The 27,786-nt window shown below is 51.7% G+C and overlaps 14 protein-coding genes across 14 annotated transcripts; 7 read left to right on the forward strand and 7 right to left on the reverse strand.

Annotated features, from left to right (window-relative positions):
- Positions 1–216: 216 nt before the first annotated feature.
- BDW74DRAFT_168961 (structure-specific endonuclease subunit SLX1) lies at positions 217–1,489 on the reverse strand (the record flags this gene model as incomplete). The annotated part of the gene is made up of 2 exons (XM_073726919.1): positions 217–1,249; positions 1,302–1,489. 2 exons carry the CDS (start codon positions 1,487–1,489, stop codon positions 217–219), a joined length of 1,221 nt encoding a protein of 406 aa, XP_073582167.1.
- Positions 1,490–2,221: 732 nt separating this feature from the next.
- BDW74DRAFT_40515 (bifunctional thymidylate/uridylate kinase) lies at positions 2,222–3,144 on the reverse strand. Its single transcript, XM_073732705.1, has 2 exons — positions 2,865–3,144; positions 2,222–2,804 (listed from the first exon to the last, which is right to left on the reverse strand). The coding sequence occupies exons 1-2, from the start codon at positions 3,007–3,009 to the stop codon at positions 2,272–2,274; spliced, it is 678 nt and encodes a 225-aa protein (XP_073582168.1). The 5' UTR covers positions 3,010–3,144; the 3' UTR covers positions 2,222–2,271.
- A 118-nt stretch (positions 3,145–3,262) lies between these two features.
- On the forward strand, positions 3,263–5,104 carry BDW74DRAFT_156401 (tRNA-ribosyltransferase family protein). The gene is made up of 3 exons (XM_073724991.1): positions 3,263–3,515; positions 3,594–4,638; positions 4,695–5,104. Exons 1-3 carry the CDS (start codon positions 3,281–3,283, stop codon positions 4,867–4,869), a joined length of 1,455 nt encoding a protein of 484 aa, XP_073582169.1. The 5' UTR covers positions 3,263–3,280; the 3' UTR covers positions 4,870–5,104.
- Positions 5,105–5,265: 161 nt separating this feature from the next.
- BDW74DRAFT_168964 (methylenetetrahydrofolate reductase (NAD(P)H) MET12) lies at positions 5,266–7,398 on the reverse strand (the record flags this gene model as incomplete). Its single annotated transcript, XM_073726920.1, has 2 exons — positions 5,266–7,233; positions 7,312–7,398. 2 exons carry the CDS (start codon positions 7,396–7,398, stop codon positions 5,266–5,268), a joined length of 2,055 nt encoding a protein of 684 aa, XP_073582170.1.
- Positions 7,399–7,958: 560 nt separating this feature from the next.
- On the forward strand, positions 7,959–8,723 carry BDW74DRAFT_40489 (uncharacterized protein). The gene has a single exon (XM_073732704.1). The coding sequence runs from the start codon at positions 8,055–8,057 to the stop codon at positions 8,634–8,636; it is 582 nt and encodes a 193-aa protein (XP_073582171.1). The 5' UTR covers positions 7,959–8,054; the 3' UTR covers positions 8,637–8,723.
- BDW74DRAFT_40488 (nucleoside-diphosphate kinase) lies at positions 8,724–9,662 on the reverse strand. The gene is made up of 5 exons (XM_073732703.1): positions 9,563–9,662; positions 9,423–9,453; positions 9,285–9,328; positions 9,132–9,235; positions 8,724–9,076 (listed from the first exon to the last, which is right to left on the reverse strand). The coding sequence occupies exons 1-5, from the start codon at positions 9,577–9,579 to the stop codon at positions 8,811–8,813; spliced, it is 462 nt and encodes a 153-aa protein (XP_073582172.1). The 5' UTR covers positions 9,580–9,662; the 3' UTR covers positions 8,724–8,810.
- A 219-nt stretch (positions 9,663–9,881) lies between these two features.
- Positions 9,882–13,087, forward strand: BDW74DRAFT_40526 (glucan 1,3-alpha-glucosidase ROT2). Its single transcript, XM_073732706.1, has 3 exons — positions 9,882–10,095; positions 10,154–10,904; positions 10,955–13,087. The coding sequence occupies exons 1-3, from the start codon at positions 10,014–10,016 to the stop codon at positions 12,978–12,980; spliced, it is 2,859 nt and encodes a 952-aa protein (XP_073582173.1). The 5' UTR covers positions 9,882–10,013; the 3' UTR covers positions 12,981–13,087.
- Positions 13,088–13,189: 102 nt separating this feature from the next.
- BDW74DRAFT_156407 (PQ-loop repeat-containing protein) lies at positions 13,190–14,544 on the forward strand. Its single transcript, XM_073724992.1, has 4 exons — positions 13,190–13,393; positions 13,465–13,584; positions 13,634–13,846; positions 13,912–14,544. The coding sequence occupies exons 1-4, from the start codon at positions 13,350–13,352 to the stop codon at positions 14,333–14,335; spliced, it is 801 nt and encodes a 266-aa protein (XP_073582174.1). The 5' UTR covers positions 13,190–13,349; the 3' UTR covers positions 14,336–14,544.
- Positions 14,545–15,958, forward strand: BDW74DRAFT_156410 (uncharacterized protein). The gene is made up of 3 exons (XM_073724993.1): positions 14,545–14,634; positions 14,758–15,097; positions 15,176–15,958. Exons 1-3 carry the CDS (start codon positions 14,595–14,597, stop codon positions 15,747–15,749), a joined length of 954 nt encoding a protein of 317 aa, XP_073582175.1. The 5' UTR covers positions 14,545–14,594; the 3' UTR covers positions 15,750–15,958.
- An 898-nt stretch (positions 15,959–16,856) lies between these two features.
- On the forward strand, positions 16,857–18,460 carry BDW74DRAFT_179864 (glycoside hydrolase family 18 protein; the record flags this gene model as incomplete). Its single annotated transcript, XM_073729569.1, has 4 exons — positions 16,857–16,965; positions 17,027–17,089; positions 17,149–17,290; positions 17,353–18,460. The coding sequence occupies 4 exons, from the start codon at positions 16,857–16,859 to the stop codon at positions 18,458–18,460; spliced, it is 1,422 nt and encodes a 473-aa protein (XP_073582176.1).
- A 526-nt stretch (positions 18,461–18,986) lies between these two features.
- BDW74DRAFT_168969 (NAD(P)/FAD-dependent oxidoreductase) lies at positions 18,987–20,277 on the forward strand (the record flags this gene model as incomplete). Its single annotated transcript, XM_073726921.1, has 3 exons — positions 18,987–19,212; positions 19,282–20,082; positions 20,147–20,277. The coding sequence occupies 3 exons, from the start codon at positions 18,987–18,989 to the stop codon at positions 20,275–20,277; spliced, it is 1,158 nt and encodes a 385-aa protein (XP_073582177.1).
- Positions 20,278–20,474: 197 nt separating this feature from the next.
- On the reverse strand, positions 20,475–24,578 carry BDW74DRAFT_186101 (putative plasma membrane H(+)ATPase). The gene is made up of 4 exons (XM_073731189.1): positions 23,297–24,578; positions 23,027–23,250; positions 22,329–22,979; positions 20,475–22,274 (listed from the first exon to the last, which is right to left on the reverse strand). Exons 1-4 carry the CDS (start codon positions 23,949–23,951, stop codon positions 20,571–20,573), a joined length of 3,234 nt encoding a protein of 1,077 aa, XP_073582178.1. The 5' UTR covers positions 23,952–24,578; the 3' UTR covers positions 20,475–20,570.
- Positions 24,579–25,099: 521 nt separating this feature from the next.
- Positions 25,100–25,915, reverse strand: BDW74DRAFT_179867 (uncharacterized protein; the record flags this gene model as incomplete). The annotated part of the gene is made up of 1 exon (XM_073729570.1): positions 25,100–25,915. The coding sequence occupies one exon, from the start codon at positions 25,913–25,915 to the stop codon at positions 25,100–25,102; it is 816 nt and encodes a 271-aa protein (XP_073582179.1).
- BDW74DRAFT_40560 (uncharacterized protein) lies at positions 25,653–27,531 on the reverse strand. Its single transcript, XM_073732707.1, has 2 exons — positions 27,187–27,531; positions 25,653–27,136 (listed from the first exon to the last, which is right to left on the reverse strand). The coding sequence occupies exons 1-2, from the start codon at positions 27,380–27,382 to the stop codon at positions 26,061–26,063; spliced, it is 1,272 nt and encodes a 423-aa protein (XP_073582180.1). The 5' UTR covers positions 27,383–27,531; the 3' UTR covers positions 25,653–26,060.
- Positions 27,532–27,786: the final 255 nt, after the last annotated feature.

Consider the following 27,786-nt stretch of genomic DNA (forward strand, 5'->3'; position numbering starts at 1 on the left):
TGGATCCTGTCGAACAGTTCCGCAGATAGACCAGAACATCCATCCAGACCTTGGATGGCGAAGCGGACCGTCAGAGCAGCCCCATGTGGATTTTGTCGCTAGTGCAGGTAATTTAACAACACCGGAGACCAGGTCTATAAGGGCGCCTTGTCGGTACAGACCTTGAGATTGTAGTCCGCCTCAATCGAGCTCGTAGCAAAACAGCTGGCAAATCGTTCAACCGAGCGGCTCTTCGTCATCAAACTCGCTATCATCAATGACCACTTCGTCTTTTGATGTCTTTGAATTTTGCTGTAGATGATTGCTTGCGCCGGACTCCGAGTCAGAGCGCAAGATACGGTCCCAGTAGTCGTCCAGCGAATCTGTATCAGAGCTGTCTTTATGCGAGGAATCATCTGCAATTTGCGCAGTCATTAGAAGACTCTCGGCATCCGCTGTTGTATTTTTCTCCTTCTGTAGCTTCTTTTCTTTCCTTTCGCATCTGTTAAGCATATCTTGCAGCATCTCTCTGCCGCGGGTCCGGATGCTAAGTTCTTTCATCAAGAGAGACCATTGAATGGTCTGAGCACAAGTAGGGCACTCGCCAGCAAGTGGCACAAGGCAGTCCGGCTCTTTCGTCGTATCAAAGAACTTGTTCGACAAGCACAGTAGATGAGCAGTACTGTTACAGCCAGCGTTAGGGCAAACAACTGCCGGATCATGATCCTTGTATTGCTCTTTGCATATTTTGCAGTATGAGCCATTAATGTCGTCTAACAGAAACATCGCCTTCTCCAGGTAATCCTTGAGAGGTGTATGATCAGCTTTGATGTTCTGAACGCTTCCGACTCTCAAACTGCGGTCATCACGATTGGCGAAGACGTCTGTACAATTGCCATCTGCGATCATCTTGATGTGGTCTGGTATGCTCCCAGCTACGCGATCACACCAACCTCTCCATTGCTGTGAAACATCAGCAGCGAAGAAGCGTAGAGTGAGAGGCCAGCTACGGAAGTATGTCGAACGTAAGAGAAGATGCAGATCTTCCAGATGAGCCTTCAACGAAGTCCGAGTACGGCGAGCTGGGGGTTTCCTCTTCGTCTCCTTTTTCTGGTCGCCTTTTAGCTGCTCGTCTTCTTTCTTCTGAGTTTTAGGCTTCTTCTTTGCTAGTGTGTCTGGTTCTTTGGCATCTTGGGTCCTCAACTGCCCTTTCTCGTCCGGGACATCTGGCGTCAAATGCCGAGTGGCTGTGGGGTGTTGCCATGCCCATCTAGAATATTGTTAGAAGCCTGAACGGGAAGATAGCAGGGAAGTACACTGACTCGAACTGTAACGCTGCAATGTTACTCGTGAAACCTTCTACGACCATTACCATTTCCCATGGCCGTCGTTTTTCGTCCGCCGTTCGGTGAGCGCCACCCCTGCATAGTCCGTTGTGTTGAGCCAAACGCCGAGCAGGATCCGGAGTAGAGCCAATGTACAGAGCTTTGGTCTTATATCCAGTGCCCATCGATCGAAGTAGGTAACAGCAATAATACGCTGGGACTACCTTGGACGCCTTTGGCTGTCGATCCTTGGCAGAACCCATTTTGTCGCGGAGAGAGGGGTAATTCGTCGTTTATCATGCTAATCAATAAGAAGAAAAGTAAGAAGAGTGTTGCAATTAACCATAAGACTTCTCGGCGCTGTTAGTCTGGAGAGGTAGCTTGTTACAGGGCATTGGAGGTTCTTGTCGAAGCTGGCAGGAGGTATATATGTTTCGGTAACCGGGGCAATGCCTTTCTACCGAGGGAAATCATACAATACAGACAATTTTTAATAGCTGATAAACAGAGAGATAAACAAACTATCCAAGGCCGATTAAGATCGTTTAGGTATTTTAAATCAGATGGTATATATAAAAGACGACCCCTGGGCTGGACAACCACCAGCTCCTAGGAGCTATGCCGTACCGGTAGTCACGTGACAATGGACGAAGATGAACCAACTTGTTCGGTTTCGTTATCCAATTTTCAACATCTCTCGGACTCAAGACGCTTTCTGATTCCTGATTACGCCGGAATAAAATACCAAGCTCTTTGTGGATGGGAGTTCTACGATCTTGCTGAGAAGCCAGCGCCGAGCACTACCGGCATCAGGTGTTTCGTTAAGCTCTCGAGAGACAGCAGGCCTCCACTCATTGAGCGAGGTTGACGGGGACTCGAGTTTCGATCAACTGCCATACTGCCTCAGCCGTACAAGCTCTGGTGGCGGACCATGTCATCATTGATCGGAAGCGAACAAGATAATTCGTTATAGATCGTGAATCGATTCCAGCTTTCCCAAGGGGCTGGTGGGAACCAAAAGTGCAATACACTCGTCCACAACCTTGAAGATATCCTGCGACACGTTTTCAAACGACTTTCCGGCATCGATTGTCTGGATGTTGGTATCTTGCTGCATGCTGAAAACGCTACTAAACAATTCGCGGACTCGAGTTTGCATGGCCCTGTTCTCGTAGCGCTCTCCACCAAACCCACCGCGCTTCGCGGCTTCCTCAGGCGATATGCTGAGGAATAGACAGAGGTCCGGCTTTGGTAAGCCAATTTCTGGCTCCCAAGCCCAGCCTAGGTTGAGTGAAGGGTTGCCCTTGGCGGCCGAATAGACTGCACCGGAATATGAGTAGCGGTCTATAATCACAATGGTCCCGCTTGCGATATCTGACTCGATGATTTCAGCAGTTTCCCATCGGTTGGCAGAGAAAAGGAGATGGATGGAGTGATCGTCCAACTGGGATTGTCCGCGTAGATAGCTATCAATTAGCTTCCCAATCGCCGTCGTTCTGTCTATGGGAGAGCAAACCGGTCAATTAGCGCATTCGAAACCTTTAACAAGAGATTGATTACCTGGAAACCTGATGTACTTCACGGAACGGCCAGACTCTTGTAAGGATTTATGAAGAAACTCGCATTGGCTGGATTTGCCTGCTCGATCCAGGCCCTCAACAACAATCAGGGCCCCGCGTCCCCCACGCGTTCCATCCGCGGCCATGCTGTAAGAGGGCGAATTTCGATCACAATGAGCCCGTGCTGAGTCAAGCGATAATCTTATGTGACCTTAGAGTTCACAGCAAGCTGGAATCGTAATATCCAAGGTTCAGACCCTGCAAAGAAGATGTGACGGTAGACTTGAGAGAAACAGGGTCCACCGTGATCTGGAGAAATTGAGCCGCGGCGGAGCTCCGTGCCTATCGATAACAGCCTTGCCAGCAACGCGATATTTTTGACTCCTTCAGCTGCACATACTTCAGCAGTGCATCGTCATGGGCTCAGAAACAGCCTTACAGGCGCCAAGTGAGATGTTTAGTTTCAACGTTCTGACGTCTTCAGCAGCAGTCCTCGCCCCGCGGTTGGGACGAGTGACGATCGCCGGCCGAAATCCCATCTCGACGCCCCACTACATCCCTCTGACATCGCGAGGGGTGGTTCCTCATCTGGCCCATGATGTATTGCGCGATAGTACCTCGATCGGTAGCTTATATATCGGCCTAGAAGATTGTATGCACCTGGATCCAGAAATATAGTCCAAAGCGTGGAATGCTGACAGTTTAATGCCCTTCGGGGCACAGGGTTCAGTCATAGAGAAACAGCACCTGCAGTACAAAAAGAACTCACTACCCGTCCCGATATATGCAGTCCCGACGGCGCCTCATGAGTCGGCCCTGCGCAAGTTTATTTGTGCTCAAGATGACCTACTCCTGATTTTCGGCGCTCGCCGTGAGCCTCCAATCGCGTCTGCGCCGGCGAACACAGATACGTCAATTTCTGTGCTTACATCTGTGGGCTATGCGCAGCTTGAAGCAGAGGAGTATCTCGGAGCCATCCAGCGCCTCAATCCGGACATTGTCATAGGGCTGGCAGATTTGCTTATTGGACCAAAGCCTGGTGTCAAACGGCGAGTGAAGATGGTCGACCGTACGCACGCTTTTACTACACATGCGACGGATAACCTCTATGAAACTGAGCTTTCGGAGCATAGTCGGTCAAATGCGGCCTATTTTGCCCCGGTACTTCCGCTCGAAAACACCCAGCAGCAGCTATACCTCGAAGACCTGGAAACGGATCTGCGGCCTTGCATCTCCGGACTGGCACTCTACGAGCCCGCGTCGCTCTTAATCGTCCCCGAGTCTCTGGGTGACCTTCCACGTCTTATTTTCAGCGGACCAGAAACGCCATACGACCTGTTACGAGAAGTCGAACTCGGCGCAGACCTTCTGACCATTCCATTCCTGACCAATGCCTCGGACGCGGGGATGGCCTTCACTTTTGTCTTCCCGGCTCCAACTCCAGATACCTCAACAGACTCAAATGCACGGACCAAACCACTTCCTCTCGCCGATGATCTCTGGTCACCATCAAATAGCACAGATACTGGCCCCCTAACCCAATCATGCTCCTGTTACGCCTGCCAAAATCACCACCGAGCATACATCCACCATCTCCTCTCAGCAAAGGAAATGCTCGCATGGACCCTTCTCCAAATCCACAACTACCACACCATGGACCTCTTCTTCGCCGGTATCCGCCAGAGTATTGAGCGCGGTACATTCGAAGAAGATGTTCGCGCATTCCAGCAGACATACGCGTCCGAATTTCCAGAGACGACGGGACAAGGACCTAGGTATGCTCGTCTTATCACCTATTTTTGAAGGCACCTGCTAACTATTTCCCTCGCAGACTCCGCGGCTACAAACTTCCCACCGCAGGCCGCGCTCAACCACGCCGCTACCCACCCGCCTACGGAAGACTAGACATTGCTGCGGGGAAATTCGCAGACTCCCAATCTGATCTTGCGACTCCTGATACCGGCGCCGAGGGTCTGGAAGAGCATGGATTTGCGGAAAAAGTATAGTAAATGCATCAATAAGGTCTGCAAGCCCATGGCAGTGGGAGCTTTGACTTTCATGCTGCCAATGGGTTTCCCTCAACTTGCTGGGCTTGGAACATCCTTAGATAGTGGTGTGGTTTGGTTATTACAGCTTCATAGGTAGTTTAGTATTTTGGTGCATAGCTGCATGCATAGCATAGTTGGAACCTAGAATCATTTTGGGTAGATCCGGGCCCAAGAGCGAGTTGGTTGTTGAAATAGAACTTATAACTAAAAACTCCGTCTATCATAGCCATTCCCGAAACGTGATGTTGAATGTATATACACTAAGTTGAAAAAAAGATGGACGGAATGCAACGCCTCATGCGCATCAAGTAAGCTCTACCAAATGCCATACAATGTCAATCATTGTCGACGACCCTAACAGTTTGCCAAAAGCCTCCACATGAACTTCTTCTCATCCTCCTCCTCCGTCGAACCAGACTCCGTGCCAGCCCCAAAGTCCTGGCCGACAACGCAAACAAGCCAGATGTCTTTCTTCGTCTTCTCCAAGAATCGCTCTGTTGCTGAGTTCCTAGGGTAGATGCGGCGCCATTCGTCCCAGATGCGATATGCCTCCTCGCCCCAGGCGCGGAAACTGACTTCCTCGATGATGGTGGGTGTGACAATTTCCTTGCCGCGGAAGACACCCCAAGTGACGGCGTTGACATTGTTGGGGTTCATCTCAACGGGCTCGGTGTCTGTTGTGTCGGCGGGTAGGGAAGACTCGAAGTCGCCGGCGGCGTTGGTAGCAAACCAGGCGACTTTCTCGTGGCCGTACTTTTTGAGAAGAGGTTTTAGGGTAGTTGTGAAGTCGGATGTTGGGCAGAAGAACTCGACGAAGGGCTTCTGAAAGACGAATCCCTCGCCTGGAGGACCCCAGCCAAAGACTGGGTCGTCACTACGGACGCCGTTGACGGCAGGTTGGGAAGCTAGGGTCCACCAGCCCTTCTTGTCGATAAGCGCGAGAAGCTCAGGGCGAATGGTCTCTGTCTCGGCGTTAAGGCCGCTGGTGTTTTCTTCGGCGCCACCCTCAGACCAGGGAACCATATGAAGGTCTCCGGATACGTGGCGGCGGAAGAGCTTGCTGATATCGTCAGGGGAAACGGGGTAGCCCCAAATGCGATGGGCAACGGATGGCGCAACGTGCAGTGAGGGACCATAGCCATCAATTTCACCGAAAGCGGGGGAGCGAGCATCACCCCAACGACCGTTAGGGAAGTCGTCCCAGGTGGCCTCTCGGCCGAGGGCACCAAGACCTTCGGAGATCTGAAGAGTTGTGCTGCGATCCGGGGGCCCGGCTGGCAGGCCTGCACTGGCTGCTGTAGCTTCGTGTGTTATGGAGACGTTGGATGATCCGTCCGAGACCTTATCAACAATCACACGGTTGTGAGGGAGAGAGCTGATGGAAGAAGCTCGCCGCCGCCTGGTAGCTTTCGCTGCATCCACGGTGAGTAACGAGACGCCATCGGTCACAGCCTCTGAATTATCATCATAATCCGGAATGAGCTTGCATCGTTCCAGAATAAAGGACACAGTCTTCTCCAGGTTCAGGGTGTAAAAGTGGAAGCCTCGGAACCCAGGAGTGGGCAGCTTCTTCATACCATCAACTAGCTCGGCAATTATATCCACACCCAGGCGCTTGACAGCATCATCATCGTGCCTGGCCTCTTCCAGCTTTGCAAGAATAGCTGGTGGAACCTTGACATGACTGAGTTTGGTCACTCTCGTCAAGATTTTGTAGCTGTGGATGGGCATCAAGCCTGGAACAATAGGAATGGTCTTGAACGCCCCAGACTCGTGGTTCCGGAGCATGTTCTCAAAGTTCGTGTAGGCGTCAATGTCGTACGTCAACTGCGTCATGATAAAGTCGGCGCCCGCCTGTGTCTTCTCAACCAACCACGGCAAATCGACCTTCGGATCCTGAGTGTCCTGAAAAGAATCGGCAGGATGGCCTTCTGGGTATGCCGCAACACCAACGCAGAAGTAGTCACCATACTTTTGCCGAATGTAACGAACCAGATCGACGGCGAAGGTGAAATCCTTGTTGCTGTCGTCCTCCCCGTGCATATTGTACTCTTCGCTCCGCGGAGGGTCGCCACGCAGCGCCAAAATATTCCTAATCCCCAAGACCTTCGCTTCCTCCAACGCCTGGTCGACCAAGGCCCGACTCATATTCGTGCATGTCAAATGTAAGCATGTTGTCAGCTGTAGTTGGCGTTGACAAATCTCCGCCAACTCAAGCGATCTCGCCGCCGTGCTTCCTCCAGCACCCCAAGTAACCGTAACGAATAGCGGGCGCAATGCTTGCGCCATACGCTCCAGACGCGCTTGAAGATTGGCGAAACCCTAGAGCATACATCGTTAGCCCATGAACCCTTGCTTTCGAGGCAAGCCGTCGAATGCGGGGAGGAAATAGAGCCCCACCATCTGAGTCTTTGGAGGGAAGAACTCAAGAGAGAAGTAATTCGCGCCGGGCGGCAAAGCCGCGATCTTGTCTGTGATCTTCTCCATGGCTGGAGGTATCGTTTCCAAGTGAAGGTCTGGTGGATGTGAGGAGGAAGAGAAAGAGAAGGGGAGGGAGAATATGACGAATTCGGGGAGGACTTCCGGTGGGTTTTTGTTCAGAGAGTCATCGTCTCCCCCAGCCATCAGTTCCAGTCCGGATATCGGCCTGCCGCACGCGACTGTTTCGGGGTTTTAGACTCTGCCACATCTCTGGCCAAAGACGTTCTCTAGCAGGAATTGCGCCTCTCATTAGGACGAGATATCTGGCGCAATTACGCCAGCGTCGCATTGCCGACAGACTCATCGGCTCTTCTCTTCATCCCAGTTGCCGTATAGATCCACCTTTAGGTACCACAGACCCAACGTGCACCGCGTCTCCGAATCGGAACAGCTGTGCGTACAGAAGATCGACCATGTCCTATTCAACTTGCCAATTATTTCTCCTAGAGGGCAGCAAGATATCTTGCGATCTGAAATAGCCTCCGCTGCAAACACAGCAAACAGGGACATCAACACTGCCCCATATTTTGCTCCTGGCGGAGCTGGAGAAAGCTGACAATGATATAACCGTGATACGCCTTTGTCAATTACCTTGAGGATACTCAATAGTACTGTGTCGAGCAGCCCGCCTCTTGATCATCTTCTGGGTGTCAGTCTCCGAAATGCCTTCAAACTACATTCCGCGCACATGCCGCCTATCGTCGCGATTTGGCTTGAGATCTTCACGTCGGCACCTCAGCACACCACCAAACCCTACACCACCTCAGCCGAAAGACGCTCAATCCCGCCTGCGTCGCTTCAATGACCGCCTCCCGTCGTTCCTTCGCGCGTACACAACCCCTCTGCTCGGTGCGCCGGCAACACACGTGACATCTTTCTTGATTCTCCACGAGATAACAGCAATCATTCCGCTCTTCGGACTCGTTGCGGCATTTCACTACGGGAATTGGTTGCCCAATTTCACGTCGTATAGCGAGTTTGAGGAAGGGACGAGGAGGTTCGCGAGGTGGTTGAGGAAGAAGGGCTGGGTGGAGGACAGTGTTGATGTGGATGAGGTGACGGCGGGGACAGCTACAGAGAAGAAGGGCGTGCGGTTGATACTGGAGTGTGCGACTGCCTATGCGGCCACGAAAGCTTTATTGCCTTTGCGGATCGTTGCCAGTGTATGGGCGACGCCGTGGTTTGCTAGGACTGTCTTGGTTCCAATTGGAAAAGGCGCGAGAAAATTATTCCAAAGGCAATAAACCGGACATTTCCCTGCATGGCGCCTGAAACGGATCTATAGATGCGAAACGCGGCTGTATAGATTATGAAGGTTTTTATTGTATAAATCTATTCTCACGGCATCTGTCCTGTCTTGTTCCACTGCTTCGCGGTGACGCAGATGCAGTTTCCTAGTGGCTTAGCTCAGAGAGAATTTACTCCTTCTCGTAGATCCAGGAGAAGGCGTTGAGCTTGTAGCTCTGGACCTCCTCAGGGGTGAACCAGAGGCCAATCTCCTTCTTGGCGTTCTCGACGGAGTCGGAACCGTGGCAGACGTTGCGGCCGACATCGATGGCGTAGTCACCACGGATGGTGCCGGGGGCGGAGGCAAGGGGGTTGGTGGCACCGAGGATGGTACGGCCAGTCTTGACGACGTCCTTACCCTCCCAGACCATGGCGACGATGGGGCCGCTGAGCATGTCTATCGCGCTATGAGTATGCATTCGTATGCGAGCCGCTCAGGCGGGGAAACTCACAGGAAACGAGACCGGGGAAGAAGGGCTTCTCCTTGAGGTCACCGTAGTGCTGCTCGAGGAGAGACTTGGAGGGGGAGGTGAGCTTCATGGCAGCGAGTTTGAAGCTAGATATAGTCAGTATCTCTGCTCATACGAGGTTGAGAGTATACGCACCCACGGTTCTCGAAGCGAGAGATGATGGGGCCAACGAGTCCACGCTGGGAGGAATGTCAGTGGCGGTCTCCATGAGGCAATAGCAGCCCAATTCGTTCAATGATGTTGGTCATAGATCAATGGCTGCTCAATGCGTACCTGGACACCGTCGGGCTTGATGGCGATGAAACTACAGTGAACAGTTAGCTTGATAGGTTCGAAGAGGGGTAAGGAGGGTAAAAAAAGACTGAAGAGTCGAGTATATCCCTAAGGGAAAGAAAGAAGGTATATGTACTTACGTCTGCTCGGAAGTCATTTTGATAGGGATCGAAGGTGTAGTAGACAGGAATTCAACAAGATGCGTTTGAGGAGAGGGAAGAAGCGGAAGCTGGTGTTGAGCTGGCGAAATTCTTCTTATTCAGTCTAAACGCCTGTGTGGGGCGCTTGAGTTTGAGAGGGGCTTCGGCGGCAGGCATGCCTGACAGCCTTGCAGCCTGAATGGTCAGAATCGAAGGTGACTCTAGCCTGAATAATGAGGTGTCTAACCCCGGTTGCCAAACTGGACTAGCGCTGGAGCTCTCCGCCTCCAGCATGAGGCCAGCCTGGAAGCACTTGACTGCCCGCGACTTGGTCTATACTCGTCACTCTGTGTAGACCTTAGCTCTGGTAGATGCAGGTCAGAGCACTCCCTGGCAAGCATTGATACTCGGAGATTGAGTGTCTCTGATTGCAACCTTCAATTCAGCCACCATGGCCCGGAGCCGGCTGTCATCCAGCTGGACCCTGCTGGTCACATTAGCGATATTGTTAGGCTGCTTCATCATCCCCGGAGGTATGATTACTCATGTCACATCATTGTATTGCTGTAACCTGACTCTTTACTGCTATAGTCGCCGTGAAGCATGAGAATTTTAAGAAGTGCTCTCAATCAGGTTTCTGTAAGCGCAACAGAGCGCTGGCAGACGATGTCTCAGCCAAAGGCTCATCCTGGAGCTCCCCGTACGAACTCGATCCCTCAAACATTCAATTCAGAGACGGCCAACTACAAGGAACGATTTTGAAGACCGTTTCGCCGACCGAGAAGGTGAAGCTGCCTCTGATTATATCTTTCCTCGATTCCGGTGTCGCGCGAGTCACTGTTGATGAGGAGAAGCGCATGACCGGTGATATTGAGCTCCGTCATGGAAGCCAGGCACGTAAAGAACGATACAACGATGCGCAATCATGGGTCTTGGTCGGTGGCTTAGACGCCAGCAAGTCGGCGGTCCTGAGCACGGAAGCTGAGGGTGGATATACCAAGGTTCTGTATGGACCTAATAATGCCTATCAGGCTATTATCCGCCACTCTCCTTTCTCAGTGGACTTCCAGCGCGATGGTCAGACTCATGTGCAGTTTAATCACAATGGATACATGAACATGGAACATTGGCGGCAGAAGGTGGAAGCTCCAGCTGAAGGTGACCAAAATGTTCTTAGATCCCAGGAAGATGAGAGCACCTGGTGGGAAGAGACATTTGGTGGAAACACAGATTCGAAGCCCCGAGGGCCGGAGAGTGTAGGACTTGATATCAGCTTCCCTGGCTACGCTCATGTGTTTGGTATCCCTGAGCACGCAGACTCTATGTCCTTAAGAGAGACCCGGTAAGGTGCTTGACTATTTTGGTCATGTTCCGAAAACTGACAGTAAGCAGAGGAGGAGATGGTAACCATGAGGAGCCTTATCGTCTCTACAACTCAGATGTGTTCGAGTATGAACTCGACAGCCCCATGACTCTGTACGGAGCAATCCCATTGATGCAAGCTCACCGGAAGGACTCGACTGTTGGCGTTTTTTGGCTCAACGCTGCCGAAACCTGGATCGACATCGTTAAATCAAAGACTGACACTCAGAGCCACTGGTTCTCTGAAGCCGGGCAGATCGATGTATTTGTCCTCTTGGGACCTACGCCTGGCGACATTAGCAAGAAGTATGGCGAGCTCACTGGCTATACTCAACTCCCTCAGCAATTTGCTATCGCTTACCACCAGTGCCGCTGGAACTACGTCACTGACGAAGATGTCAAGGAGGTTGATCGCAACTTTGACAAGTACCAGATACCGTATGATATTATCTGGCTCGATATCGAGTATCTTGATGACCGAAAGTACTTTACCTGGGATCCTTTGACTTTTCCCGATCCCATCAGCATGGAGAAGCAACTTGATGAGTCCGAGCGCAAGCTTGTGGTGATCATTGACCCGCACATCAAAAAGCAAGACAAGTTTGATATCTCCCAAGAACTGAATAGCAAAGGCTTGGCTACCCTGAATAAGGATGGTAATGTTTATGAAGGATGGTGCTGGCCGGGAGCTTCTAACTGGATCGACTGTTTCAACCCTGCGGCTATCAAATGGTGGGTCAGTCTGTTCAAGTACGACAGGTTCAAGGGAACCCTTCCCAATGTGTTTATCTGGAATGATATGAACGAGCCTTCTGTCTTCAACGGCCCGGAAACGACAATGCCAAAGGACAACCTACACCATGGCAACTGGGAGCACCGCGACATTCACAACGTCAACGGCATCACGTTTGTTAATGCTACATACCAGGCTATGCTGGAGCGCAAGAAGGGTGAAATCCGCCGGCCATTTATTCTGACCCGGTCGTTCTACTCCGGTGCCCAGCGCATGTCTGCCATGTGGACCGGAGACAACCAGGCCACCTGGGAGCACTTGGCTATAACTCTACCAATGGTGCTCAACAATGGAATCTCTGGTTTCCCATTTGCCGGTGCAGATGTTGGCGGATTCTTCCATAACCCGAGTAAGGAGCTTCTGACCCGGTGGTATCAGACCGGTATCTGGTACCCATTCTTCCGTGCGCACGCCCACATCGATACTCGCCGTCGCGAGCCATACCTGATTCAGGAGCCGTTCCGTTCAATCATCACGGAGGCTATTCGGCTGCGGTACCAGCTCCTTCCTGCCTGGTATACTGCTTTCCATGAAGCTTCCGTTAACGGTACACCAATCGTGAGACCTCAATTTTACGTTCATCCGACAGATGAGGCGGGTTTCGCTATTGATGACCAGATCTATCTGGGTTCTACTGGTATCCTCGCAAAGCCCGTCGTCACAGAGGACGCCACAAGTGTCGACATCTACATCGCAGACGATGAGAAATACTTCGACTACTTCGACTTCACTGTCTACCAAGGAGCCGGAAAACACCATTCGGTCCCCGCTCCCATGGAGAAAGTGCCTGTGCTGTTGCAGGGTGGACACGTTATCCCACGCAAGGATCGACCACGCCGTAGCAGTGGACTCATGAAATACGACCCGTACACGCTAGTTGTTGTCCTCGACAAGAACGGACAGGCGGAGGGAACTTTGTATGTCGACGATGGAGAGACCTTTGACTACGAACGTGGGGGATACATCCACCGCCGGTTCCGCTTCCAGGACTCCTCACTCGTATCGGAGGACATTTCAACCCCCGGCCCTCAGACCGCTGCGTATCTCAAGAGCATTGCCAGCGTGGGTGTGGAAAGAATTGTGGTCATTGACCCTCCTCAGGAGTGGCAAGAGAGAAGCACGGTTACTGTGATCGAGGATGGAGCAAAAACCTCATCCTCGGCTCAGCTGGAGTACCATACCCAGGGTGGCGGCAAAGCCCCGTATGCCGTGGTGAAGAACCCCAAGGTAGGGATCAGCAAAACTTGGCGGATTGAGTTTTGAGCGCTTGGTTAGGTAGAGCACTAGATGAAAAACACACCTTATATACATACCTCTCACACGACCCTTGACCCTTTTCTTTAGCACGAGACACTAGTGGACGATCGATGCCCTAATCAGGGAAAGCTTGAGCTTGTTTTTGGCTGACTCAGCTGCTGACATCGGAAAAAGAAAGGAAGCAGCTGAATCGCTCGCGATTACACAAGACTCGAGGGGATTTGGGGCGTGTGCTGTGATTGTTGAATCTTTTATGTCTATATTATCCTTTTGATGTGCCTAGTTGCTTCGTGCTCTTCTTCGCGCCCCGTCCTCCTCCGCGTTTGCGACTCCTGGTCCCCGGCCTCCTGAGTCCGGAATCCTAACGGCCACACCATGTATATCTTGTCGCAGCTCCTCGAATATGGAGCCCCAATCTTGTGCGATGAAGCCCCTAGTTGAATTCGGATACCGCACAATGACGCCGATTGCTGACACCTCGAATAAACAGCATCGTCACGTCCCCGGTAACCTCGTATGCGGACCAGATCCTTAGCATACACCGGAACCGAAGCTCCGCTGGCTTCTCGCTGGATATCCCGTTAATTATGCTAGTGGCGTCAATCCTCAAGTACGACTCGTCGCGAGCGTCACAATGACTATATCTGACAATCGTGCAGGGTCTTTTTCTGGTTCGGTAACTATTACTCGACGGCGCTCCTGGCGCAGGCGGTTCTTACGATCGCAGTGCAGCTCGTGTTGCTGAAGGTTGCGCTTGATAACCGACCTGCGCCTGGTCAGAAGAGCGGAGTCGAGCATATCCCGTTTAGCGGCCATGATGATAGGGGGTTTGCGAGGCCGTATGATTTCTGGCAGTGGAAGAACGGGCGACCGTATGTTGCCTACTCTTTGGTCTAATGAGTTGAGCTTGTAAGACTGATATCATTTTTCGTTACAGATACTGGCTGTTTTTGGCCTATTTCACCGGCGCCCTCACCTTCATCCACATTTTCTTGACCCCGATCTCGAGCTCCCCGACCTATATCAGTCTCTTGGGATATTTGGGCTTGGCTGTTGAAGCGGTTCTACCTCTGCCGCAGGTCATCGCGAACTACAGCTCTCGGTCGTGCAAGGGATTCCGAGTCTCCGTTGTAGCGGCGTGGATTCTCGGCGACGTGATGAAACTGAGCTACTTCTTCAGTAGCGAGCAGGTAATCCCCTGGGCCTTCCGGATGTGCGCCATTTTCCAGTTTATCTGCGATAGCTTCCTGGGCATCCAGTTCTGGATGTACTCTCAGGGACCCCCGAGAGCTGCACTAAACCCGCAGCAACGTCTTGAGAACGAGATTCCCCTTGAAGAAAAGGATATCCGTATGACTTGATGAGAACCGGCATGAGCTATTTACCTAGAGGCTGGTAGTGTTTACTGGGCCATTGACTGATAGATGTTTGTTTTTCTCTTTCTATATATTTTCTTCCGTGCTACCCGGGCGATTTGGAACCCCGCGTTTCTGACCCCACCAGAAAAGATCATGGATGACGACTGTATATTACTACTCTTATTATTCTTCCTAATAAACCTGACCATCTATAATTCTTTTCTTATACAGTTGATCTTGAAAGATTGAGCATTGAGTCGTCATGGCCTCCGAACAGACCATTCGAATTGGCTATGTGCCTGGTATATCTGCCCCGACTCCCCGCAGCCCATAGCTACAACAGCTACCTCATGCGAAAAGAAAGACCCTCAAGCTGCAACAAAATCACAATGTAATGTTATCTTTACTAACATCTCCCTCCTTAGAGCACTATCTAGCCCCCCTCCACCTCGCTCTCCGGCACCCGTCCGCCTCCTTTCTCCCCTTTAAGATCGCACTCACCTCATTCCCCTCCGGCACCGGCCACATGATCACCTCCCTGCGCTCCGGTGAAATCGACGTCGCAATCGGTCTAACAGAGGGATGGGTGGCCGGATTGGCGGGCAAACAAGCGCCCCAGGATGAGAAGGAGCGTGGATACAAGGTTGTCGGCCAGTGGGTTGACACCCCGCTCCGATGGGCGATTGTTACGGGACGGAACAGGGATGAGTTAACCGGTGTCGAGAACCTAGAGGGGGGAAGAGTTGGCGTTAGTCGGATGGGGAGGTGAGTACCTACATACTCGTCCATACATCTGTCTACAGTGTGTACGATACGCGCTACGGATACTGACTATAGATACAGCGGCTCACACATCATGTCCTTCGTCCTCGCGCAACAGCGCGGATGGAAGCCCACCTCGTTAACGCCCGTCGTGACGGGACCGTTCGGTGCTCTCCGTGACGGCGTCACAGGCAACAACCTCGAAGCCAACAAGCCATCGTCCGAGTTCTTCATGTGGGAGCACTTCACCACGAAGCCCTACTTCCATGCTTCCGACAGCCCGCTCAAGAAGATCGGCGAGATCTTCACGCCCTGGCCGTCGTGGATGATCGTTGCGTCGACTTCTGTCTTTGCGAGTCCTGAGACAGACGAGCGCCTGAAACAGTTGTTTGCGCTGCTGGATGAGGGTGTCAAGGAGTTCCAGAATGACCTTGTTCGGGTCGTGAAGCTCTTGGGCACGGGAAAGCTTGGATGTACGTATGGGGAGGAGGATGCGGGCGAGTGGATCAAGGATGTGAAGTTCGCGCAGGGCGTGAGGGGCGTTGATGAGAAGGTTGTTAAGGGCGTTGTGGATGTGTTGAAGGTTGCGGGGGTAATTGAGGAGGGACTGGAAGATGGCGAGGCTGTAAAGAGGGTTGTGGGGATCTCGAGGTGAGTTTGCTTAACAGAGGGGAGTTTAGTCAAGCTTGAGGAGCATTAGCAGTGGCTAATGGGTGGCTGGCTGTCACGCTGGATTGTTTTTTTTTATCACCCTGACGACGCTGGCACATTCCATTCAAAGGCGCTGTATGCTATAGTTCCAGCCATTGGCTTCTATTGAATCCAGCCAATGCATGTACATTTAATCTTTCAACGCGAGGTGTGAGTCTCGGATTCAAATCTCAAAAGCTACAGCTGGAGCTGTCTTGTTTCATCCTTCTAGAAATATAGAGTAACTATCTAGTGGACATTCAGTGGGCCTTTTGCCTGTGTCCTTTTGTTGAACATATATGAATACCAACTAGTGCTATACCCCCCTAGCTGTGCAAGACATGCTGACACTCTCCTTACTTCTCGAGTCTCAATTGCTCTATGCCAAGTTCAGTTAATATACATCTTCCCATGACGATGTTCCAGAAGCTTTATGGACGGCATAGTACCACGTGCCTTTTGCGCTGTCCAGTCTGGAGGACCTCGATGTACTGACCCATCACTAAAAGTCCCAAATCACGTCCCCAAACAATCACAAAGCATTACCTTCAGCCGCACCCATCAGACCCAGCATTCCACAGACATTCCACAACATGGCCAGCTCCGAGCAACCCATACATTCAAGGAGGCCGGGAAGATCGCACGGGTACCTGGCATGCTGGAATGCAATCCACCCACAAGCAACCAATGGACACTCAAGGGACCAGCAGTTACAAGGCATTCTATAGTAAGCCGCAGATACTCATCCATCCCTGAGCCTTGCCCTGACAGCGCTGCATAGTCTGAGCCCTATCGAAGAATGCTTTACTAACAGGAAATACAGCCTCAATTTGCGTAAAGAATGGCTCGCAATCAAAATACACCTATCGGTATGCACCAACCTTCAGCTCGACATGTCTATTTAAGGCCGGCCGGAGCATGCGCAATGCATGTTCGTGTTGAAGTTATTCCCTCCTTTCGGTCCCCGTCCAGTCCCTATCCCGTGTAGGTAGACTGTTGAGTTGCTGGTCGTCTTGTCGCCGTCGACCTGCTGTTGGAGGTCAAGGTTTGTATAAAGGAAGAAAGATTGAAGATGGCTTTCTTCAAGAGGTTTCTTGGTGCGGTGGTTGGTTTGGCTGTGCTGCAGACTGTATATGCCGGGCTTGACCTGAGTTCGAATTCTACGGTCGTTGTATATTGGGGTGAGTTTTTGCATGGCATGGCATTTTCAGTACCTAGCGATGACTGACAGTAGATATTTAGGGCAAAATTCATTTCAAGGCACAGGGGATTTGGCACAGCAGCGGTTAGGAAAGTACTGCGAAGGTGAGCAACACCGTCTCGTGCTGTACAAGGAGACATGTTAACAAAGGTCTGCTGTATAGACTCGAACATCGATGTCATAGTCCTCGCCTTCTTGATGACAATCAACGGCCCCGGCGGTGCCCCAGAGATCGACTTTGCAACATCATCAGCAACGTGCTCTACATTCGATGGGACGAATCTGAAGAACTGCCCTGAGATTGGGTACGTCCCCTTGTCCCGTCACTTATCCCGTATCCTGGTTGAACAGACACTGACTCTCCTAGCGAGGACATAACAAAGTGTCAAGCGGCGGGCAAGACAATTCTCCTCTCCATCGGCGGCGCGACATACAGCGAAGGCGGATTCGCTTCCGTGGCTGCGGCTAACGCTGGGGCAGACCTTCTCTGGGCGACCTTCGGCCCAGACAAGGGCGATACCACGGTGCACCGACCCTTCGGCGAAGCAGTCATTGATGGCTTCGACTTTGATTTCGAAGCCGCCGTCACAAATACAGGCGCCTTCGCGATGAGGCTTCGCTCCCTCGCGGACGCAGACACCTCGAAGAAATACTACCTGACAGCAGCACCACAGTGCCCCTTCCCCGACGCCGCAGACAAGGACATCCTCAACACCGACAGCTCAGCCGCCATCGACGCAATCTTCGTGCAATTTTACAACAACTACTGCGGCGTAAATGCCTACTCCCCCGCCCGCAACATACCCGCTGGCGCCAGGAGCAAGAGCAGTGACAAACTTAGGGCACGGGCCGACTGGTTTGGCCGACCGCATCTCAGCTCAGGCTCAGGCAGCCGCATGGCAGCGAGTAACTTCAACTTCGACGTCTGGGACAACTGGGCCCTCACACAGAGCAAGAACAAAAATGTGCGTGTGTTCTTGGGCGTGCCGGCTAACACGGGCGCCGCAAGCACGGGGTACCTGCCTGCTGCAAGTCTCGAGCCGGTGATTTCCTACAGCAAGGGGTTTGAGAGCTTTGGGGGAGTGATGATGTGGGATGTCTCGCAGGCGTATGGGAACCCGGGGTTCCTGGACGGAATCAAGAAGGCACTTGGGAAGGGGGCGACCGCACATTCCCCGTCGGAGCCAGAATCCCCGCAGCAGCCACAGCAGCAAGATGACGCTGGTTCTTCGACGACCCAGCAGGCTCAGAACGAGTCTGCGACTGCGACTGCGACTGCAAGTACCCCGCCTCAGCAGCAACAGCAACAACAAGAGCAGCAGCAACAACCACAAGAAACTCCGGCCGCTCCGCAAGAAGGCGCGGGAGAGCAGCAGCAGAACCAAGATGTGGGCGACGATCAGGATCGGCCCTTGAACTTTCTTCTTCCTTCGCTCCTGGAGCCCGACGCCGATCTGGACTGGATTCAGATCTGATCGCCCGGCGCGGCCTTGGCCTTACCGACTTTGTTTCTCCCTCATTCTTTCTTTCTCTTCCACACTTATGATTCCCGTGTCTAGTTTACTTTGATGATCTCTTTACTAATATAATACATGGTATATACGGATTTGTACAAAGGATTGTGAGTGGTGATGTATAGACTTGTCCAGTGTAGCATTGACCCAAGACCCATGGGGCCTGTCCAAGGTTCCTCTTCTTCTCCTCTCATCTCATCAGTCATCGCCTGACGGACCTTCATCCCGCATGAGCTATTGCGCCGATCATCATCATGATTCAATCTTGCAGCTGGCTTGGGCCGTGGCTGGCTGCGCCGAGAGACTTTCTGCGTTCCGTGGCTCTGGATAGGAAAAGATACGCGCTTTCCGGACGCATAAGTATCGCTTCCCTTCTCCGTCCCCTACACTCAGCCAGGGAGCCAGCCAGCAGAGCCAGCCTGTCATCCCCATCTACACCACCTCTAGTTGTATAGTATTCGTAGTGGTCAAGGGTCAATTGCCCAACATGCTCCTCTCACGCCTCCTCCCCCTCGCTCTGTCCCTAGCCGGCGCGGCCCTCTCCGTCGTCATTCCAGAGACAGACTACGATGTCATTGTCGTCGGCGGAGGCCCAGCAGGCCTCAGTGTGCTGAGCGGCCTTGCCCGTGTCCGCCGCAAGGCAGTCATCTTCGACTCGGGCCACTATCGCAATGATCCCACGCGGGAGATGCACGATGTCATTGGCAACGACGGTACCTTCCCCTTCACCCTCCCTCTCCCTACCACTACAATACCAAAACAACATCCTAACAAGAAAACAGGAACACCCCCCGCCGTCTTCCGCGCCGCAGCTCGCGCCCAAATCGCAAACTACAGCACAGCCTCCTTCATCGACAACGAAATCACCTCCATCGTCCCCGTAAACCACACCAACGCAACGACCTTCTTCCGCGCAACAGACTCCACCGGCGCCGAGTACACAGCCCGCAAGGTCGTGCTCGCCACAGGCCTAATCGACGTGCTCCCCTCAACGCCCGGCCTTATCGAAGGGTTCGGAAAGGGCATCTTCTGGTGCCCCTGGTGCGACGGGTACGAGCACCGCGACCAGCCGTTCGGGATCCTGGGCACGCTCCCACACATCGTCTCGAGCGTTCTCGAAATCTACACGCTCAACACGGACATCATCGCCTTCGTCAACGGCTCCTACACGGACGAGTACGTGTCGACGCTAACAAGCAGCTACCCGAACTGGCAGGCGCAGATGAGCGCGTACAACATCTCCATCGACAACAGGACGATCGAGTCCTTCGAGCGGATCCAGGACGGCGGCGAGAACCGCAACGACCAGGGGCAGCAGTTCGATAAGTTCCTGGTGCACTTCACCGAGGGCGACCCCGTTGAGCGGAATGCGTTCCTGACGAACTTTGAGACGGCGCAGCGCTCGTCGCTGCCGTATGACCTTGGCCTGGCGATGCAGGGCGGTAAGATTGACACGAGCATTAACCCCGGTATGAGGACGAGTCTGCCCGGTGTCTTTGCTGTTGGTGACTGTAACTCTGATGGGAGCACGAATGTGCCTCATGCTATGTTCAGTGGGAAGCGCGCGGCGGTGTTTCTTCATGGTATGTTTGTCTTTTCTTTCTTTCTTGTGCTCGCTGGATACGGATAGAGGCTAACTTGGTGTAGTTGAGGCGGCTCGCGAGGAGTCGGCTGCTGCTATCTCGAAGCGCTCGCTGTCGACTAGGGCTCTGCAAAAGGAGGCCGAGAGGGCCATGGGTGATGACTTGGAGAAGCTTTGGGCGAAGATCAAGGCGTGAAGCTCTTATTGATTTGACTCTGTTCTATACATAACGACAGTCAAGCTTTTGGGGAAGATAATGGCTGAAAATCCGATGGAAGAGGAGAACTTAATGCTCTTAGCTGAGCCAACATTAGTACAACACCTTCACTACGAAAATGTTCTTGATCTATTTGTACGGGGTCAACAAAATATCATTATCAACTACCAAACTAAATTAGGGCAAGTGATGTATTAAGATTGCGCAACATCGCAGCCAGCCACCAAATATCAACAAATATCAAACGTCTTATCCACCCATTACCAGTATTCTCACTCAGCCTCCTCCTCCTTACTTGTAGCCAAGAAGAACCGTCCCTTCGGCTGGCCAGGTACCTCATACTCAACTGTCAAACGTGCAAGGTGACCCAATAGGTTCTCGATTTTTAAATCGCCCTTGTCACGCTTCGCCCGGCCCAGATCATCAAGCCACTTGAACTTGTTGAGCATAAAGTAGACAAGCGCAATCACGATCTCTACGCCCAGCGAATAGCCCCAGACTCGGACGACGGTCACGATGTCAGTCCAGCCGTTGTTGGTCTCGACAAAGGACGTCGCCGGGTTTGTGGGCATGGTTTGGTTGCTGAACCATCCAAACAGGCAAAAGATCGTTGCAAGGGCGTCAACACCTAGGATGGCCGTCACTAGATGGATAGATGGCCAGGTGTCAATGCCGCGCGTGACAAAGATCAGCCAGTTTTCTGTGAGAGCAACCTCGAGGAACAGAATTTCTTGAATCGAACCCCAGTTCTGAACAATGCCGCCGGATGGTAGGAACATTGTGCCCCGAATCACCCAAGTTCCCAGTGCAAGGAGAATGCCGAGGAGAACAGATATAAACCAGATCTTGGGAAGTTGCCATTCCACGGGTCGAAGTTCGAACGATGCATTATCATATGCAACCGCAACTGTCGCCAGGTCGGCGAACAAAGCCAGGAAGACGATGAGCTCCACGCGAATGCTTTCATTGATAATAATCATTGATGTCACCAAGTAGATTTCCAGATGCAGGCAAAGAGCGATTCGGTATTGGATATACGCCTTCATCCGCTGGAAAATCTGCCGTGCCATCTTGATCGAGTCAATGATCGTTGACAATCCTGGCTCCAAGAAGACAATGTCTGCTGCTGACTGTGCTGCCTCAGATGCCCCTTCCACCGCGATGCCGCAGTCTGCTTTCTTCAATGACGGTGCATCGTTGACTCCATCTCCTGTCATAGCCGTGAGATGGCCTCGTTCTTGAAGCATTTGAACCACTTGATATTTGTGTTCCGGGAATACCTCTGCAAATCCGTCTGCTTTCTCAACCAGATCACCAGCCATTACTCCACTCAGGCCACCATGAATCAATTTGTCTGAGTTGTACACTTTCGTCCCTAACGCGAGCATCCTGCAGGTCTCTTTAGCAATTGCCAAGGCGTCTCCTGTAAGCATCTTCACGCTGATCCCCAGGTTTTGTGATTCTCGAATCGTGTGTGCTGTATCTTCTCGGGGAGGGTCAAACATTGGAAGCATGCCCAAGAGCGTCCAGTCTTCCCCTTCACGTTGAACAGCAACCCCCAAAGACCGAAAGCCTCGGTGTGCGAATTCCTGCGCCTTTTCCTTGTAAAGATCGGCGGTCTCTTTCGAACAATTGGAGAGTTGGAGAACTGCTTTCGGCGCGCCTTTCGTGCAGGTATACCTAACCCCATCGCAAGTGACCACGGACACGATACGTTTGGAAACTGGGTCAAATGGGGTAAATTTCTCAGTGACCCAGCCTCTTCTCAGTATCTCGCGTGCCCCGGGATACGACCGGAGAGTAAGAAGCGTTACCTTATCAATAGGGTCGAGGGAATCGATATTGTGAGAAGACGCAAGCGCGGCTACCGCAAATAGCCAGTCAATATCAACACCTTCCGCTATGTACGGATCGCGGATGCTCAATTTGTTTGCGGTCAAAGTTCCGGTTTTGTCAGAACACAAAATATCAACTCCCTAGAGCCGTTAGCTAACCATTCCGGTCATCAAATTCAAGGAATGCAAACGTACAGCAAGCGATTCAATGGCAGTGAGTTTTTGTACAATAGCCTTCTTCTTTGCCAAGTAAGCTGCTCCTACGGCCATTGTAGTCGTTGTCACGACAGGAAGACCAACAGGAACACCGATAATAAGCAAAGAGAGCGTGTAATGAAGCAGCGTCTGCTGGCGAGGGGTGGCAATGGGCAGATGCCGAAAGAACCCACCAATCCACGCGGCAAGGATCCATGCTATGACAAGTATTAACAATGATGTACCGATGTTATCCATGACAATTTCGAAGTGCCCTGCGTCTGTTGCAGACTGAACCATGGTGGCTGTGCGGCCCACGAACGAGGTCTTCGCCCCAGTCTGGACTATGGCATACGCTTTGCCTCTCTTGCAGCCAGTCGTGTAAAATATCATTCCGCCCATATAGCGGTCCACTGCTAGGGACTCACCCGTAATAGCAGAGTGATCACATGCAAGAATTGGATATCCACGCTTCCTGGCAGATTTTCTCTGCTCGGCTTTCTCATCGTCTTCCTCCAAGTCGGACTCGGAGGTGCTGCTGAGATCACCCCGCTCGAGCTGCAGCTTATACTCCTCAAAGCCATTGGGGTCATTGTAGTCACAGACAACCTTTGAGTCTGCAGGAACAACCTGGCCGTCCGCAACGATAATCTGCTGGTTTTAGTATAGGTCTGCATCCGGCGGTTCGCGTCACGTACCACGTCTCCAGGCACGAGCTCGCGAGCTAGAATTTCCTGTTGCTCCCCGTCACGTATGACATTCGCCCTCAAAGCGATATCCCCTTTGAGACTAGCAACCACATCTTCCGCCTGTTTCTCTTGATACCAACCAACCGCAGCATTTAGACACAGAATACCAATAATCACACCAAAGTCAATCCAATCCTCCAATCCCGCGGCAAGAAGGACAGCAAGCTCCATGACTGAGTAGGTTAGAAATGCGCTTAAACCAAGTTATTTCTCACTTACCATATAGAATAGGTCCCCTAAAATACGACAGCACTTTAGCAAACGGGTTTGTCTTTTCAGAGACCAGTTCGTTCCACCCAGACCGCCGTCGCCTGTTCTGCACTTCGGTCGTGGTTAGACCCTGATGGATATCGGTGACGAGCCAGTCCTCCGGATACTTTCCTGGTTCTTCTTCTGTCTCCTTGAGGCGAATCTTTCGCTTCTTCCAGGGTGCGTACCAGACCCGTTTCTCCTCGAAGTTACCTTCGCCCTCTTCTTCACCTCTATCGCGGAAGGTTGAGATGTACTTGACGAGTTTACCATACTCGTCAAGGTTCGCATAATCTTCTACCTTGGCGGATGAACGGGATACGCGTCTGGAGGCTCGTCTTTCGTGGGAACCGGAGGTCCGACCTTCTGTTGGAGGAGCTGCTGGCGGCACTATTTTGATACCCTCATCCATGCCCTTGTCTCCGCCCGCATTACCTTTTCCTCCATTACCTCCGCTGCCTGAACTGCCTATACCTCCGATTCCCGATCCTCCGATGCCTGAATCGCCTTTGTCACCTTTGTCGCCTTTCTCTCCCTTCTCACCCTTGTCTCCCTTCTCACCTTTATCGCCCTTGTCTCCTTTATCACCCTTGGGTCCTTTCGCCCCTTTACCTCTATCGGCCATGATGACGGATGGCTGCTTGGCTGGTCGAGGATGGGCGGCAGTTCAAATGCCTGTCGTGAAGCTCAGCGTAAAGGAAACTGGCAAAAGTAGCTTGGTGCACGAAAGGAAAAGGACGGAGACCGCCGGATGTTGCCTCCTCGCCTCCATTAGACTCGGACGACACTCGCACAAGCTTTTATGGCATGTTTGGGTTCTCGAGTAGGGGAAGGCTCCGTTGTGCGCCTGATATCCTGCTTTTGGATTGCCAGCTACCACACAGCCAGGCGCGCTTCGGACTTAGAGAGCTCATAGCTACCAGGGATGGCCGCGATGGTTATGGTGCAATAGATATCGAGCCAAAAGGGCGTTGCTCTGGATTTCTTGTCCATTGAACATTCAATGCCTATATTGAAGAGAGAGCCATAAACAGCATCTCGAGACCTGTAGATCTCCTTTGAACTGAAAGTCAATTCTCAAATAGAGTTAAGCTTATTATGCCGGATAGGCTGGAACCAGATGAACAGATACGGACCAAGATGATGACAATATTTATCTGGGGCAAATGAACTGACCTTGCACTTTCCAGCGGCAAGCATCGGGGTGTAACAAGATCTAATAGAGGTCCGGTGGTTCCGATGGCAATCTTCTGGAGGTGACGTTGGTCTCACATGGTATTCGAGGACATAGCTTCATGAAGGCACGACACTTCTCCCGCACGTTTGGGTCAGAAAGGGTGGTCAAGAAAGATGACTTGTGGTGTAATGGAGCTCGAGAGTTAGGAAATGGAAGTTGGGATGAGCCGCGTCCCCATTAGGAAGTCACGTTGCTGGTGCCCCATTGGTATCATGGCGTGTTAATCCTCAGGATGTGCAAAGAGAACAGGATACTATTGCTCGATCTTCTTGCAGAAAAATTGTTAGAGCAATGAGTAGTATCCAAGGCAGAGCACAAGTAGGATACAATGATAGCAACAAGATATACATCGAATACATACTGGTTGATTCTACATCTCATACAATCACACTCCACTCAGACCTCTTTATGGCAACCTCAGGCAGCTTCAAAACCTATCAAAAAATCCAACCGGCTCTCATTAAATCGGTATACAGGCCTCTCATTTTCCAGGCCTCTCCTTTTCCTGGCTTCTCTTTTTCCAGCAGTCCATGGTCTCACGCCGAATATGTATAGATTCGATGACTTGCCGATTGTAGTTGGCATACGCGATACAAGCCCAGCTTTGAAGGGGAGTTGGTGCGGTATGAACCAGCCCGTCTCTCGACCGACTGAAGCCAGCGCTCGATATTCGATAATTTAAGATTCTCTTCCTCCTTCACCTGCTCGCTACCCATGGGTTGGGCTAAGTACGAGAGATCCTCGCATGTTAGAATAATATTTGCGGACGCAAAACCTTGCGGAAAAGTATGGTCCAAGTCCAAGCCAACAGGCGATCGCCCCTTCATCATCACATGCCACATGATATCTGTACGTGGGAGTACGCACTTCTGGTCTTCATATAGCTGGCCCAGTCGAAATGGATCGTCAATGTACCCATCGTGTCTGATCATCGTATAGGTTGAACCTGCACCTTCATTACCGTCGATTATTCTGCTGGAGCGCAATTTCATTATCGCGATGTCTTTCCAAGGCGGCTGCGTAACCAGCATATGTCTCCAGCTTGCTTCGCTTCGTTGCGCGGCTTGTGAAGGTAGCTCTAGCACGCATGGGCATCCTCGAGGCACAAACCCCCAGCTAGAGTCGTCAATGAGCGGATTGAGCCTCGGCTGTGATATTTCGCCGCAGAGGCGGTTCTTGGGATGTGGTTTAAGCCATATTGCGACTTGCAGGTCGTGAGAATCTTCCATGAGGGACTTCCAGAAGCGACAGACACATTGCGCAAGAATTATTGTTCGAAAGTTCGTTTGTAGCAGGATAGGCTCGAGGAGTTCGCGGATGAAGAAGACCGCACTATGACGTGTCTCCGACATTTCGAAGCTTGACATTTTCTCTTGACCTAGATTTGAAGACCTATGAGGCCGAGCGAGAGAGCGTCGTTAGCAGAATAGAGTTGTGATGGCATGACTTAAGTATGCTTTAGGTTTGTAAAGTGGCCTTGCCACCTCATAAACCTTATCACTCCATATCAATGATCCCCAGCGACGCATTATATGACGGCAGAGCCGCTGGGTCTCTCTCCGCTGCGATCTGCATGGGAGCCTTCAACCTGAACGGCTCCGGAGAACCTTGGACAGAAAGTTGAAAGCGGAGACTATACACCCTTGATATCAAGCAAGAATAGAAAGTTGGAATAAAACTCTTATCCTTGGGTAATGTCACCGGTACAAGCAGGGTTGCTGTATAGGCACCCGTCTGGCCCTGTAACCAGCCTAGTCGTGGAGTAGACGGAATGGATAAAGGAAGCTCGGCATCGCGGAAGTTAGAAGGGCGGTTGAGAAAATCTCTCTTTTTGGGAAGAGGGTGTGGGGCATTGTCGAGCTTGGTAGTATATACCGTTGTTGCTGTGATTTGGGTTTTGAGTGATTTGAGTTCTGGGGGTAGAGCTGTTGGATCCGAAGTTGAGGGTGTATATACGAGGAATATCCGAATTGCTTTGCTGATGAGTCTGATTGGATCTCGTAGAGGATGATAGAAGCATCCGGGCTGTTCCAATGTCATAGCCAGGCGGCCTATTACCGGAGACTTAGATTTGGAGCTACCACCATGAATGGTCAGTTCATGATGTATGCTATATTCACTGCTGGAATTGTTCATAGACTGTAGGTCTGGAAGCGGCACATCGCCGACAGCCGGCTTGATCCGCACCTTGAGTCTCTTATCCGCGATTGTCTCCTGGTTCCCAAAAGTTTTACCGAAACATTCGATCTTGGCATAGACGGAATAAACGACCTTGCACGCCGCTGGCGCAAAGTCATCCCGCAGTTTGCCGCCAAATCCAGCTATGCTGGCATCGCCGCAGCTGGGAGGCAGGTGGAGATGGGCTGCTTTCACCAGAGGGTCGGATGAATGGCGGCATGACGAGGAAGGTAGATAATCAGGGACCTCAAAGCTGAATGGGATTTCATATTGACGTTTGGCTATGAAAACCTTGGAGCTGGGAAGGACCGAGTCGTGAATAGGCTGAACGAGCTCCAGGAACTGATGCTTTGCTTTATCAGGATTGCTACTCGGGATGATTGTACTTTCTTCGCCTGTTAAGGATCAGTATGAAGCTCATCAACTGGGGGAAAGTAAAGCGTACCGACAAAAGAGATGTGGAGACGATCGAAGCCGAAATCACGTTGTGAGATTATGGAGACGGTGCCCTCGATTTTCTCGCCCGTTAGAAACGAAGCGAACGGCGACGCAGACGATTGTATTTGTGCTGCTGGTGGTTTGATGTTGATGTCCAAAGAAAGCCATGGGCAGCTCGTCCGTTGCGAGATGACAGAATTCATGATGCGGTACGGGGTAGAGAGGAAGAAGGGAAAGAGAGAAGCTGAAAAAATCAAGGTATATCTCGCTCCTATTATAGATATTGACTCACCTGAAAAAAGAGGAGCCGCCAAGCCAAATAGAGGACAGTGACATGAGCTTGGCCTTTTGCAGAAGAACCGTGAGGAACTAGTCTGGGCCGTGGACTCTGCCTTTGCCTAGGAGCTATCCGACGTCGGGATTCTCCGAAGTAGTAGCTGGCGGCGCTCTACTTTAAGAGCCACGATGTGCGGCAAGATGACAGTAATTATACATAAAAATGATCACTGGCAAGTCGAAAGAAGCAAGAAAAAGAAACATAGCTTATCTTTTGATTTCCCGTTGACGAGGAATCAAAAACACCTAACTCAAGTCTTCGCATGTGTTT

The sequence above is a fragment of the Aspergillus multicolor genome (genome assembly GCF_047715735.1).
Source record: "Aspergillus multicolor strain CBS 133.54 unplaced genomic scaffold BDW74scaffold_19, whole genome shotgun sequence".
Taxonomy (NCBI): Eukaryota; Fungi; Ascomycota; class Eurotiomycetes; order Eurotiales; family Aspergillaceae; genus Aspergillus; species Aspergillus multicolor.

Excerpts from the sequence above, each read along its gene's own strand:
- BDW74DRAFT_40515 (XM_073732705.1), bottom strand. The coding sequence starts at position 3,009 with ATGGCCGCGGATGGAACGCGTGGGGGACGCGGGGCCCTGATTGTTGTT. Across the intron at positions 2,805-2,864 it reads GAAGTACATCAGGTTTCCAG|ACAGAACGACGGCGATTGGG; the intron begins GTAATCAATCTC and ends GCTCTCCCATAG.
- BDW74DRAFT_156401 (XM_073724991.1), top strand. The coding sequence starts at position 3,281 with ATGGGCTCAGAAACAGCCTTACAGGCGCCAAGTGAGATGTTTAGTTTC. Across the intron at positions 3,516-3,593 it reads ATATATCGGCCTAGAAGATT|TCATAGAGAAACAGCACCTG; the intron begins GTATGCACCTGG and ends CACAGGGTTCAG. Across the intron at positions 4,639-4,694 it reads ACGACGGGACAAGGACCTAG|ACTCCGCGGCTACAAACTTC; the intron begins GTATGCTCGTCT and ends TTTCCCTCGCAG.
- BDW74DRAFT_40489 (XM_073732704.1), top strand. The coding sequence starts at position 8,055 with ATGCCTTCAAACTACATTCCGCGCACATGCCGCCTATCGTCGCGATTT.
- BDW74DRAFT_40488 (XM_073732703.1), bottom strand. Across the intron at positions 9,236-9,284 it reads TCTCGCTTCGAGAACCGTGG|CTTCAAACTCGCTGCCATGA; the intron begins GTGCGTATACTC and ends GACTATATCTAG. Across the intron at positions 9,077-9,131 it reads CTTCCCCGGTCTCGTTTCCT|ACATGCTCAGCGGCCCCATC; the intron begins GTGAGTTTCCCC and ends ATAGCGCGATAG.
- BDW74DRAFT_40526 (XM_073732706.1), top strand. The coding sequence starts at position 10,014 with ATGGCCCGGAGCCGGCTGTCATCCAGCTGGACCCTGCTGGTCACATTA. Across the intron at positions 10,096-10,153 it reads CTGCTTCATCATCCCCGGAG|TCGCCGTGAAGCATGAGAAT; the intron begins GTATGATTACTC and ends TTACTGCTATAG. Across the intron at positions 10,905-10,954 it reads ATGTCCTTAAGAGAGACCCG|AGGAGGAGATGGTAACCATG; the intron begins GTAAGGTGCTTG and ends GACAGTAAGCAG.
- BDW74DRAFT_156407 (XM_073724992.1), top strand. The coding sequence starts at position 13,350 with ATGTATATCTTGTCGCAGCTCCTCGAATATGGAGCCCCAATCTT. Across the intron at positions 13,585-13,633 it reads CTAGTGGCGTCAATCCTCAA|GGTCTTTTTCTGGTTCGGTA; the intron begins GTACGACTCGTC and ends ACAATCGTGCAG. Across the intron at positions 13,847-13,911 it reads CAGTGGAAGAACGGGCGACC|ATACTGGCTGTTTTTGGCCT; the intron begins GTATGTTGCCTA and ends TTTTCGTTACAG.
- BDW74DRAFT_156410 (XM_073724993.1), top strand. The coding sequence starts at position 14,595 with ATGGCCTCCGAACAGACCATTCGAATTGGCTATGTGCCTG. Across the intron at positions 14,635-14,757 it reads TCGAATTGGCTATGTGCCTG|AGCACTATCTAGCCCCCCTC; the intron begins GTATATCTGCCC and ends CTCCCTCCTTAG. Across the intron at positions 15,098-15,175 it reads GGCGTTAGTCGGATGGGGAG|CGGCTCACACATCATGTCCT; the intron begins GTGAGTACCTAC and ends CTATAGATACAG.
- BDW74DRAFT_186101 (XM_073731189.1), bottom strand. The coding sequence starts at position 23,951 with ATGGCCGATAGAGGTAAAGGGGCGAAAGGACCCAAGGGTGATAAAGGA. Across the intron at positions 23,251-23,296 it reads TAGGGGACCTATTCTATATG|TCATGGAGCTTGCTGTCCTT; the intron begins GTAAGTGAGAAA and ends TAACCTACTCAG. Across the intron at positions 22,980-23,026 it reads AGCTCGTGCCTGGAGACGTG|ATTATCGTTGCGGACGGCCA; the intron begins GTACGTGACGCG and ends TAAAACCAGCAG.
- BDW74DRAFT_40560 (XM_073732707.1), bottom strand. The coding sequence starts at position 27,382 with ATGAATTCTGTCATCTCGCAACGGACGAGCTGCCCATGGCTTTCTTTG. Across the intron at positions 27,137-27,186 it reads TCTCCACATCTCTTTTGTCG|GCGAAGAAAGTACAATCATC; the intron begins GTACGCTTTACT and ends GATCCTTAACAG.